Consider the following 12742-nt stretch of genomic DNA (forward strand, 5'->3'; position numbering starts at 1 on the left):
CCCCATCTACAGGCTAGTTCTTCAACCCACAGCCGGTCATCTCCAAGCTACACACCCTGGCATCCAAGAGAACTGATCCTGCATTCATCTCCCGGGACCACAATACTGCATCATTTTTCTCTGAGAACCGCCTTTCAGACTCATTGTTATAACTAGCTAGCTCCTGCAAGAACAAGATGACACCTGATCAATAAACAGCCTTCCTGGAGCTGAGGTTTGCTACTAGGTGCGAGTTTGTGGTTGACTGAGTACCATCAACAATGATATCAGGATTCTGATCTCTGTAACCCATGTGGCAAGCAGAAGTTTGTAGCTCGATTCAGCTAAAGGTCTTTCCACGGGAGATCCCTGGGTTATCTGTTGAACTCCATGTGAACTTGAGGTCTAATCAGAGCAAGACTGGGGAGCAGAAGGACAGGATCGGGGTGAGGAAGGCAAAGGCAAAGGGATCAGAGCTGGGAGGAGCCTTGATTTAAGTTAAAAGTTCTATGCTGAGGAGTACAACAAATTCAAGCTGTTTTTAAATAAATTTATTTATTGCAGGGGCAGGAGTGGGGAAGGGGGATACACATGCCGCAATGCATGTGTGGAAGTCAAAAGCCAGTTTGTGGGAGTTGGTTCTCTGCTTCCACCATGTAGGTTCCAGGGCTCAAACTGAGGTCATCAGATTGGCGGCAAGAATCTTTACCAGCTGAACCCCGCCACCATCCCAGATTCAAGTTATTTTACGTCACCACGTGTCATGACTCATTTGACCGTCAACTCCAGTGGACTGAGAAAGGCCTGGGAGACAGTAAGCTCAGCCCTGGGGTCTGTGACAGCGTTTCCAGTGACCTCAGGTCCTTAGGACTCTGACCCAGTCGGTAGCTCAATCTCATGGCAGATCCATAATACAGTGGGGTTACTGAGAGTGGGGTTTACTAAGGACAGTATGTCAGTGGGGACACATCTTTGGGGCTACACCTTGCCCTGGTCTCTTTCTACATGTTCCTTCCTCTGCTTCTTTTCCACCATGAAGACACTCCGATCTCCTTCCAAGCCCAGAAACAAAGTTAACCAATGACCATGGGATAAACCCTTTAAAATCATGAGTCATAACACAGAGTTTCCGTCAGGTCTTTGGGATGAGAAAGCCTATGGGAAGAAGTCTCGGTAACTTTTTACAGCCCGTATAGGAAAGAAAAACGTTGCTCATTCCTGGTCTTTCCTGTGTCTCTGTTGCTAGACCTCAGGCCTGTGTCCCACAGGTCCCCACAGCTGTCACACTAGCAGCCATGATACCCAGACCAGAGCAACTTAAGAGACAGAATGAGAAGAGAGACTTGCCAGCAGTTGTCTCTGGTTTGACTCCCGAACATCAAACCACTTACCCACCCAATATGGTCATCATGATTTATTTAATTCTTATGAGTGTGTGTCTGTCTATGTGTCCCCTTTGAGGCCAGAAGAGTGTGTTTGATCTCCTGGAGCTGGAGATACAGGGGTTCATGAGTCACATGTGGATTCTGAGAACCACGTTCAGGTCTTCAGCAAGAGCAGCAAGTACTGTTAACTGCTGAGCAATCTGTTTCACCAGTCTACTTACAAACAATTTAAGTAACTTTTTTTTTTAAAGACAAGGTCTTTCTATTGGTGCTGGCTGCATTAGAATTTGCTGTATACCCTAGACTGTCTTCACACATGTGCCAGTCTTCTCCATCAACCAGAGGCATCTCCTCTATACCTTATGTGGTGACCTCCACATGTCCCAGACTCAGCACTAGCCACAGAGCAGGCAGATGGCATGAGAGAGTCAAGGAGAGTGTAGATGTAAGGGAAAGGGTCTCCAGACCCAAGGTCACGAGCAGTGACCAGGTAGAGGGGACTGTGCATACTTACAGGGCTTTGTTAATGCGCTCTGAGTGAGTGAGTGATGGATATATCAGTGAAGACAGAATGTTGACCTGAATGCTTCCCAGGGACTCAAGAAGATTGGGGATGACAGGAGTCTTATGGTCACTGTCACTGTTTGGAACAATGGTAGCTCTCCAGTTCTCACTGGGATCTACCAGAGAAATCACTAACCATGGATAAGATACTAACTAGTGTTTCTGCACCCTGCCTATAAGCCAGGCACCTGCCTGAGCTCTTGGTTATCTTTTTATCCTCACGATGCCTTTTAGACCTTCATGCTCATCAGCTACAGCTGCAGACTCAGAAACCGAGTGCAGAGACGGCCTGCAAGGAGGAGAGCTGAAATTCGAATCCACACAGTTCAGCTCCAGAGCACAAGCTCATCACGGTGCATACTATAGGGGTTTTTAAAATCATTATTATTTCCTCATTCTCTGTGTTGTAAGAAATGCTCTGAGCCTAAATCAATCCCCACTTACCTTCACATGCTTCTGTCTCCAGTTCAAGCTCCCAGCAGGGGAATAAGCAGATGGTGTTCTCCTGGCCTCGGGCTGGGGAGGATTAATGGGTCTCTGCCCCCTTTCCCCTCATCTACTCCTGCTTCACTTTAAGCCTAGGGCTGTGCAGCATGAATAATAAAAACCTAGATATAGCTTTTGGGGTCCAACCCGAAAACAAGAAAAGCAAAGCAGCCAAGCCAATAGAAAAGTCTTACATCTACCAAGGCTGGGCAGACTAAACAGACTAAACCTCTCTCTCCTCCCATTTTATATTGCCTCTAGTGCTGGGATTTCAGGTGTGACTTCCTAGTCCTGGGATTAAAGGTGTAGGCCACCATCACCTGGATTTGTTTCCACATTGATTTTGTGTACCCCAGAGTAGCCCCGAACTCACAGAGATCCATCGGCCTCTGTCTGACAAATTTGGGGTTTAAAGGTATGTCACCTTACCTGACCTCTAGTGGCTTTATCTTTGCCTCTGATCTTCAGGAAAGATTTATTTATCAAAATACAAATAATATACCACTACAGAGCTATGTTAAAGGGAAATCTGGGGATTGTGTTACCTTTTATTAATATCAGAATCCATGCATAACGATTATAAGACAGAATGAAGAATCTGGGAAAGCTCTGCAATCTCGTTTCCAAAAGGTGATGGGGAAGCTCCAAGCCATGGGTAGCTGCCAGCTCAACCACCTTCCAAGAAAGCCTGACCCCTTGCTTCCAGTTGTTAGAGAAGACCCCGCCCATTGGGCCAAGCTGCCACAATACAATTGGCTGAGGGACAGAATTCCCACACCACTGTCTCACAGTTCTGGTAACAGCCTCACTGTCCAGTAGCACTGGGGCTGCTTTGCTTTCCTTTCTGCTAGCAGTGGACCTGCTGCACCTGGAAGGGCACAGTGTTGCAGTCTGCAGGGCTTGAAGACAGCTAGGGAGTCACCTTTTGGGAAAGAGGTTGCAGAGCAGCCTTGGAGAACTGAGTATCTGGGTTCTCTGACTTCCCATGCTGGGGTGGCCATTCCCTCACTCACGGAGGAGTCTCTGGTTCCAAGGATCTTAGAGCCATCCCTCTGCCGACTGACCACCCCAGCCAGGTATGGGGTTTCCTGGGACGTGGTTCCAGGAAGACTAGGTGGGTAAGGATTCAGCGGTGACAAACAGAAACAAACACAGAGGCAGTTTGAATGAATCAGTGTATTTTGCAGCTCTCAGGCAGGGAATTTTATACAAGAAAAACAGGTATTACAATTCTAAAAGATGTGTGCAGTGAAGTAGTCACAAAGAATAATTATCATAATCATCTGGCACAAGAAAACACAAAATCAATCAGGTATTACATTTCATAACAGTGAGTTTAAAAAAATCAATTCTGAATGGAACAGGTACCATAATAAACACTAAACAAAACAAAATGCAAAATCACTTATAATTAATGACAAACTTTTAGAAGCAAGTTTAAAAAGTCTTTAAGGCACTTGGTTATGACCCCTAGGTCCTGATCAAGTTAATAAATTTCCATGAGTAATCCTTATCTGACATCTAGCTGTTATCTTATTAAAAATCCTCAAAGTTCAATTTAAAACTCTACTTAAACAATGCTTTCTATACCCAATGTCATAGCCAACTTCATCTATACACACAGCAATACAAATTCATATATTGTAGGAGGATATTCTATCAAAGTATTATTTTGTAATTATGTAAATTATTATGAAGCAAATTATTGAATCTCTCAGAGAAGAGCTCATAGCCAGTGACCCTATTTCAAGGGGTGGCTTCTTATCCAATTTTCTCGCTTAAATATTGGCCCGGGCTATCAGGAGCATCTCAGAAATACAGAAAAGGAATAGAAGAAGATAAAGCAGACAAACTGCCATGAGAACTATGGCTCAATATTTTTCTCCAGCTAGAGGCTTCCACAACCAGTTCCGGGAGACCTCCTCCCTTTGGAGTCTAACGCCTCAGTCTGTGGAGCTTGTCCCACAGAATCTCCTGGGGTTGGTGTGGCATCCCTTCGTACCTCACAGGCCTCTGTTCTGCTCCCCCTAGAACTTGTTCTGGGTGCTCACCTGCAGGTGTTGCCCCCTCAGGTCACTGCCATGTGTATACTCTGTGCCATAGATCCCGCTACAGGGACAGTGGCCTAGTATCGGTGTGGTTGGTTCTCTCCTTTGACCTGATCTCACACCCCACAGCGGTCTCCATTCCTGTGCTCCACCGAGAGAGGGAGTATCTCTGAATTTTAAAAGGCTTTTGGGACTCTATTCTATTCCTCCTTGGGTTCCCTTGTCCACTCTTGATATGAGGGCTTTTGCCTTGATTATTGTTTCCTGTTTTTCCGGTTTGGCTGTTGTTCCTTAGAGGCCTGCTCTTTTCTGAAGAAGAAACAGAGGGGGAGTAGATCTGGGGGAGACGGGAGGATCTATGGGGGAGAAAGGAGGAGTGGAGGGAGGGGAAACTGTGGGTGGGATGGATTGTATGAGAGAAGAATCTATTTTCAGTTAAGAAAGAGAGAGAGAGGTGGATTGTTCAAATAGAATTTCTTGCTTGCTTGGACAACTCCACTAATCAGACACACACACACACACACACACACACACACACACACATACTAACACACACACACATGCACACTGCATGCTGTAGCACTTTGTTCTACAGAAACACATAAAAGTTGAAACCACTGAACTCTCAAAAAGGCTCCCAGCTAGCATGCTTTCCTCAAAGTAATGTTGATAATCTAAAACTGGAATTCCAGAACAATGCCCCCTTTTCTGCCACTCTACTAGCCCCCACCGTAAACCAAACTAAGACAAAGACATCCATCTGATGCTGTTTGTGTGGCCAAATACCCTCTGTGTTTAAATGAGTATATAAAGATCAGGTGTGATGAAAGTGTTCCCACAAAACTCATTTGAAATAAATTCCCATTCTTAGCTACTTAAAAGGGTAAAACTGCAATTTGACTATGGTTTCATGGAAGTCAGACATTTGGGCAATAATGAGTATTAAATAAGACCATGAATTGGGACCCTTCAAGGGACCGGTGACTTTATAGGAGACCAAAGTTAGAATGGAAGGGAGAGAGAGTGAGAGAGAGCGAGAGAGAGCGAGAGCGAGAGAGCGAGAGAGCGAGAGAGCGAGAGAGCGAGAGAGAGAGAGAGAGAGAGAGAGAGAAACTGGGCCTGAAACCCCAAAGGCCACCTCCAGTGACACACTTACTCCACAAGGTCACATCTCCTCATCCCTGTCGAGTAGCACCGCTCCTAAAGACCAAGCACTCAAATCTATGAGTCTGTGGGGCTATCCCTACTTAAAGCACAAGGGGAGTCAGACAGGAGCACGGAATGTAACCAAGGCTCAGCATAGTTTTCTTAAGTCATTATTCATGATGTCACCACTGAATAATGGGACAATCCAACTGTAGGGTCCTTCAAATGGATACCAACAGTTAGCAGCTATGATTTTGAGACTACCTCAGCTGGGACAGACAAAGGCTATCTAGCTAGTCATCTGTCCGTCCATCCTATCACTCACCAACATACCCATCCCCCAACTACCCTCCCTCCCTCCCTCCCTCCCTCCCTCCCTCCCTCCCTCCCTCCATGCATACCTCCATCCAGATTAGTTACATCTGTGTCTCTATGACCAGACACTACCTCCAGGAGGAGGGATTTGTCTTGGCTCATAGTCTCAGAAGGGCCATGCACTTAGAACACGACAGCAGAAAGAGTGTATGGTGAAGGATCTGATCATTTTTCATAGACACAGAGCTGGGAAAAGGGGATAGTGGGAACTAAACATGACCACATGTTCCTATGGGGTATCCTTCTCCAGGGACACCCCATATCCTGAGGTCTCCACAACCTCCCTAAATAGCTCTGCCAGCCGGCAACTAGAGACTATAGGGAACATTTCACATCTAACCCATAATACTATCTATTTCTGTATCTACAAACTATCTTGCCTCCAAGCCAATCTAGGGAGTGTGTTCTTTTTTCTTTTTTATTATTGTTTACTCATTTTGTTTTGTAGGGGGTAACAAGAGGGTGGAGGTCAGAGGACATCCTGAGGTAATCAGTTCTCTCCTTCCACCAGGTGGATGCCAGGGATCAAACATAGGCCCTCCATTTTGGTAGTAAGGGTCTATACTTACTGAGCCATCTGGCCAGCCCTCTAAGCTGACTTTTCTGTTTTTCTCTCAAGACAGGGTTTCTCTGTGTAACAGCTCTGTAACTCACTTTGTAAATTAGATTGGCCTCAAACTCACAGAGCTCTGCAGTCTGCCTCCTGAGTACTGAGATTAATGACATGCTCACCACCTTCTCCCAGCTATCAGTCTTTAAGACAGTAATAACACAATCACAGAGAGGCTTTTGCTCCATGAATCCCACACAGGAAACATTCCCCGTGAGCCAGGCAGAAGCTCCACTCCTTCTTACAACCTAACTTTGGAATTCCATAGCAACACTTTCCCTCACTCTTCTGGCAGAGTCCCACGCCCACCCAGATTCAAAGACAGAGACACTCATCCATCGGAAGGAGCAGCCCTGAAAGAAGAATATAGAAGAATATGGAGGAATTGCAGCCGCCATATTTGAAGTTACAAGTCACACAGGCTGAGCTCTGCAGAAGAAAATCTGAAACTGGGAGTCATTTGTGAAGCGACAGGGGAGAGGGAGAAGGTGTGACATGAAGAGACATCTCCCTGGCACAGGTCACTACTGGGAGCCCACTGAAGGGACTCTGACCAGCTCAAGCATAGAAGCATGACTCTGGTAGTCCTTGCCCTTCTGCCCCATCCTCTGCCTTCTAAAAACTGTTAGATTACATTCCCAAAGGTGGCCACCAAGGTCTATTCCCTCATAAGGCCAATTTCTCCTCTTGAGGCTGACTACCAAAGTCTAGCCATCAAAAGTCCCCTTTGGCTCACCTAATTGACATGCCCTAATAAAGTTAAACACCTCATCTGAACAGAGGGATTTTCATTTTACCTTGGTAAAATATTTATCTATAGGCCTCTTCTGTCCCTCATCTATCCAGAGGTAGTCTATTGTCCTCCCAATATAAAATCCCTGCCTCTCTGCATTTTCCCTTCCCCTTTTCCCTTATCACTTATCTCCTTCACCACAGCATCCTTGCCCATTCTAACACAGCCCCCTCTTTCTCCTACACTTAATTATACCTGCAAAGTCATTTGCTGCAGTTTTCCTGCCAGAATTAAAAATCAGCCACTTTTTGTTTTTACATCACTGCTTAATAAAGAATCTCTCTGTGAAGCAGGTGTTTGGGTGTAGTTTGTACCCATTTGGGGATCTGGGATGGAGCCCCAGTTGTGCATGAGTCCCCTTTGACCACAGCATCTGAATCTCTAGAGGCAAAACATTGGCTCCCTTGGCTCAAATCAGCCACCTTCTACCTAGGGAGCTGCAGGTACCTCACAGAGAGTTAAGTCCAATTCCTTGAGTGCATCTGTTCCTCATGCAAGGTTTGCTGTGCAGGCCTTCACCAACACTATGTGAAAAAGACACTGGGAAGACTGAGTTTGACCCAAGAGCCTATTCTACAGTAGGAAACAGGCCATATTCACAGCCTCTCAACCAATGAGCAAAGACAAGTCCATTATGAGCAAGAGAGGTAAGTCATTAGGCTGTGAGATGTAGAAGACAGGAGCTGAACTCGCATGACCAATGTGATTAATTCATAGAGATGAAGGAGCTTTATGGGTTAGATCTTCACCACTGTGACAGTATAAAGAGACAAAGTACTTGTTCTGATTCAGAGTTTCAGAGGTCCGGTGTTGAGTATTTTCATATAACATCATGACAGCAGCAGCACCTATCAGAGGACAGTCTTCAGGCAGACAGGAGGCAGAGAAGAGACATCCCAGCCTCTTGTCCTGGAATCCATCTAGTTTTCAACCAACAAAATAATGCCATATATATGCAGGGTGGCTCTTCCTTGACATCCTTCACAGACATAGCAGTAGTGTCCCTCATTAGGTTCCTAGGTATTTCTAAATCCAGGCAACATGACAAGGAGTAACTCTCACGGGAACCCAAGAAGAGGACATGTTTACAGGCTCTTGCCTGCGATCCTAGTCCTTGAGTGCTGTGGAGGATTGCCACAACCCTGAGAGCTACACAGTGAACTTGAGGCCAGCTGAACTACGGAGGAAGACTCATGAAGAATGACCATTTTAATGTGTCACTGACTAAAAATATAAATGGTCCAGTACTCTCCTTAAGGATATTCCTACATTCTTAGTAAATGACCCTTTCAGATACTCATCTCATTTCAAGGTGTCTTGTCTAAAGTGTAAGGGTTTTATGAGAAGAGTTTGTTTTATAAAAAGATTTTTAAGTATCTCTTTCCTCAGTTTTATGAACTACTGGAATATATGTGGATATTTACAGTTATTTCTTCAGATTGTGGGATTCATCAGTGAGTTTTCCTGGTTAAAATACAAGAGAGTATAATTCCATTGTTTCTTTCAGTTTGTGTTGCATAGTTTTACATTTCAACTTTTAAGTTTTCCATGGATTCTTATATCTTTAGTCGGGAGCTAGGAATCATTGGAGGTACAGAAGGACAATATTACAGGAGTGATCCTCCATTCAGGGACAAGAACTCTAGCAATGATGGCCACGCAGTGGGAGCAATTTCATTCCTGTCAGTCAAAGCATGTCTCCTTGGAATTTGGTTTCTGAGGGAAAGGGAGGTCCTATATCAAAAGGAAGCAGGTTTATTTAGTATGATACCTGTGCTACAACTTAGAGGGCAAAACCTGGAATTCAGGCTGCTTGTAGGGGTCATTCTTTCTCTGGTGAAATTGGATGGAATAGACTGTGTGATAGCATTGAGTCTGCTTTGACTTTGGACAACATGGGTAGGGAGGGGATGGGGACCAACCAGCTCTGATAAGATCATGTTTATTGACTACCATTCTGTTGTGATAAAAGTTTATAAACATGGCATCCTAAGAAATAGTGAACATATCTGTCTGTCTTAGTTTGGAGGGATTAGAGTCCATGGGGGTGGTCATTGGCATGGAAGCTACTTAGAATTCTGAAGGCAAATGCAAGAGATTGAGATGTCACAAACTCAAACTCAAGCAAAAAATAGGAGAAGACATGAAGACTAGAATCTAGGTAATTCTAACTCAGGCAACATGACAAGGACTAACTCATAAAATCTCAAGTAGAGGACAGGTAGTCAGATCTACAGGCTCTTGCCTGTGATCCTTTTCCATTGGAGCTGTCTCTCTTAATTTTGGAGGGATAAGAGCCTTCTGGTGTGGGTCAGAGTCATGGAATCTAGCTGGATTCCTGAAAGCAAATGCAGGAGATTGAGATTTGACCAACTGAAACTCAAGCAGGAAGTAGGAGAGGACATAAAGTCTACGCTGATTCATTAAAGGACAGTCCCATTAATGGAGTTTTGTCACTAAGGCTCCACCATATAAAAGTCCCAAACTGGACCATCAACTGACCTTGTGTGTCCATGTGTTCAAATGCCGCATTTGTGTGAGACATTTCTAATTCAAATTACCACAGTAGGATTGTTGAATGTGTCAGACATGCTTAGAACTTGGGTTCTACTTTGGGAATTTGTGGTACACGTGGACGTGGGGTAGCTGGAGGAACCTAAGACTTAGAACTGTATTCCATATAGTTCAATGTGAACAGTCACCTAATACCAGCTCTATTGGAAACAAGATGCCCCCCAACCATGGTTCAGCGTGTCTTGAAAGTGCATACACAGACACAGACACACACACAAACCCTTCTTCTCTGGAGCTGATTTGGTGGCAGCCATGAGAAAAATACCTAGGGCATTGGTTGTGGTACAGAACCTGGTCTAACCACTGTTGGTAATGATAAACCACGATTGGGCGACTCCTTGGGGTGACATCACAAGAAGGCATTATGAAGTATGCTAACAACTACTCTGTTTCAGGCACTGCCTGCATTGGGCTCCTGTCCTCGTATCTCAGAGTAGCTGTCAGTAGTCTACAGAACAAGTGTACTGAATATTGGCTGTGACAGACTATGAATCTCCAATCTATTGAATTCTGCTACAGTGAGTTCCTTTCCAGTTCATTGGTTTGGTTCCAGCATTAAGTTTTGCTATTTCATGCTTACATTTATGCTATTAGTTAACATCCTAGGTTTGATTTGTGAATGTCTTTTCTATTTCTTCATTATTACCCAACTTCCTATTTGAAAAATTCATTTAGCCTTCATTTTTTTCTACTGTGATTTCAATTTTCTTCAGATAGAACACGTGTTACTGTAAACTACCCATAGCAACTTCATTATAACATTCTATCCATGCCTAGGCAGCATGGTCAAAGTCTCCTACTTTATCGCTTGCTCTACTCCATCTCTGTGACTAATACTCTTTCTTTGTTAAAGGCTCAGCCCTCTTCTTCCCTAAATTGACAGCAGAAGAAAATATCATATTTCTTTGTGTAGAATTTGTTTCTCTTAGATGAGAGTTTCTCTACTTTCAGCTACTTCTACAGAGCAGAACAGTTCAGTGGCCACTGGGTCTGAGTATAGGCTCCTCCCCTGAATCTCAACAGATGCTGCTACACTCTTGTTCAGTGTCTTTATGTGAATTTTCCTCTGAAAGATTCATGGATTTCTTGCGCTTTAAAGGCATCCTTAGGTTGTTTGGGATATCTCAGATTTGAAGACAGAGAATTCATACCTATAAACTTCCATCCTAAAACTATATCATTTTTTCCCCCTAGCTTCGTGTGTCCCTAAATTTCCAAGGAAATACAGAGAACGTAAGGTGAGCATCATGGCCAGTCTCCTGGAAGAGGACATCTTCGAGAAGGATTTTAAAATCCTACCATCTCTAGGTTGTGGTTCACTTGGGGAGGTGATGTTTGCCAAACACCTTCCCACATGTGCACAGTTGGCTGTCAAGGCACTCCAGAAAGCACATAATACTGTAGTAGTAACAATCCATAAATCTTTGCAACACTATAACATCATTCAGTTCTTCTATGCCATTAACACTCTGAACACCATGTATGTGGTTATGGAATACCTTGAAGGAAAAGACCTAGAGATGGTCATCACAGAGGTGCGCTCTTTAAAGGAGAAAGAGACTAGGCCAATATTCAGTCAGTTGGCGTCTACTGTGCACTTCCTGCACCAAAGAAGGATTGCACACTGCGACATCAAGTTAGAGAACATCCTGCTGGGTGAAGGTGGCAAAGTAAAGCTTTGCGATTTTGAGTTTGTCACTCAGATTATAGACAACCAGATGTTCCAGGATCTCTGGGGCTCCTTGCCATATTGGGTCCCAGGGATCCTAGCAAGAAAACCATATGATGGTTTGCCAGGGAACATGTGGAGCTTGGGCGTTGTTCTCTATGCCATGGTAACCAGACACTTCCCCTATGAAGAATCCACCATTGAAGCTATGTACCGCCATATCACCAACATCATGTGCCCCATTTCAAATCATCTTACTAAACCCTGTTATATCATCTTGGCAAGATTGCTCATGGTTTATGTCTGGTTTAGGCTTATGTCATCTCTGCTTGTCAAAAGACCATGCCTGGGCCATATTGAGGAACATATAACACTTCCTGACAAGGAAATCCTCCACAAGGTCTTGGAGGTGATGTGTAACATTGGCTATACCTGCAAACAGGTTGTATCATCCCTACAACATCTGCAGTCAAATAACTTAACAGCAACCATGAACATCATAAAATTCAAACTGAGCTCTGGGGATAGCAGCAGTCTGCAAAATATTATCCCCGCAGTTGCTAGTAGCCTCCCTGACACCATGAAGAGGAGACATAGTGAATCGGCTCTGCTCAGATGCAGAAGCAATGCAAGGCTACACACATACAGCTGCCCAGAGGTGATGCACTACTCAGATAACATGGTTCTAGAAAAATATTCAATGACCGTCAACACCATCAACCCTGCTGCAGGGGACAATGCATTCAGCATGAATTCAGTGGATAGCCTCTCTGATAAAAAAGTCTCAGAAGAAGATTCATTGACCACCAACACCATCAACCCCACTACAGGGGACAATGCATTCAATGTGAATTCAGTGGATACTCTGTCAACAAAGCCCCAGAAGATTCATTGACCACTAACACCATCAACCCCACTACAGGGGACAATGCATTCAATGTGAATTCAGTGGATACTCTGTCAACAAAGCCCCAGAAGATTCATTGACCACTAACACCATCAACCCCAGTACAGGTGACAATACATTCAAAGTAAATGCAGTGGATATCCTCTATGATAATCTCTCTGCCCCCGAGCACCTCTGAATGGGAAATGCATAGGGTTTGTGAACGT

The 12742-nt window shown here is 44.4% G+C and overlaps 1 protein-coding gene across 1 annotated transcript; it reads left to right on the forward strand.

The window, feature by feature from the left end:
- The first annotated feature begins 11207 nt into the window (after positions 1–11207).
- LOC130862053 (sperm motility kinase-like) lies at positions 11208–12524 on the forward strand. The gene has a single exon (XM_057751429.1). The coding sequence runs from the start codon at positions 11208–11210 to the stop codon at positions 12522–12524; it is 1317 nt and encodes a 438-aa protein (XP_057607412.1).
- Positions 12525–12742: the final 218 nt, after the last annotated feature.

Source organism: Chionomys nivalis, chromosome 19, assembly GCF_950005125.1.
Source record: "Chionomys nivalis chromosome 19, mChiNiv1.1, whole genome shotgun sequence".
NCBI lineage: Eukaryota > Metazoa > Chordata > Mammalia > Rodentia > Cricetidae > Chionomys > Chionomys nivalis.

What these genes read in the sequence shown, in the direction of transcription:
- LOC130862053 (XM_057751429.1), top strand. Translation starts at nt 11,208, where the DNA reads ATGGCCAGTCTCCTGGAAGAGGACATCTTCGAGAAGGATTTTAAAATC.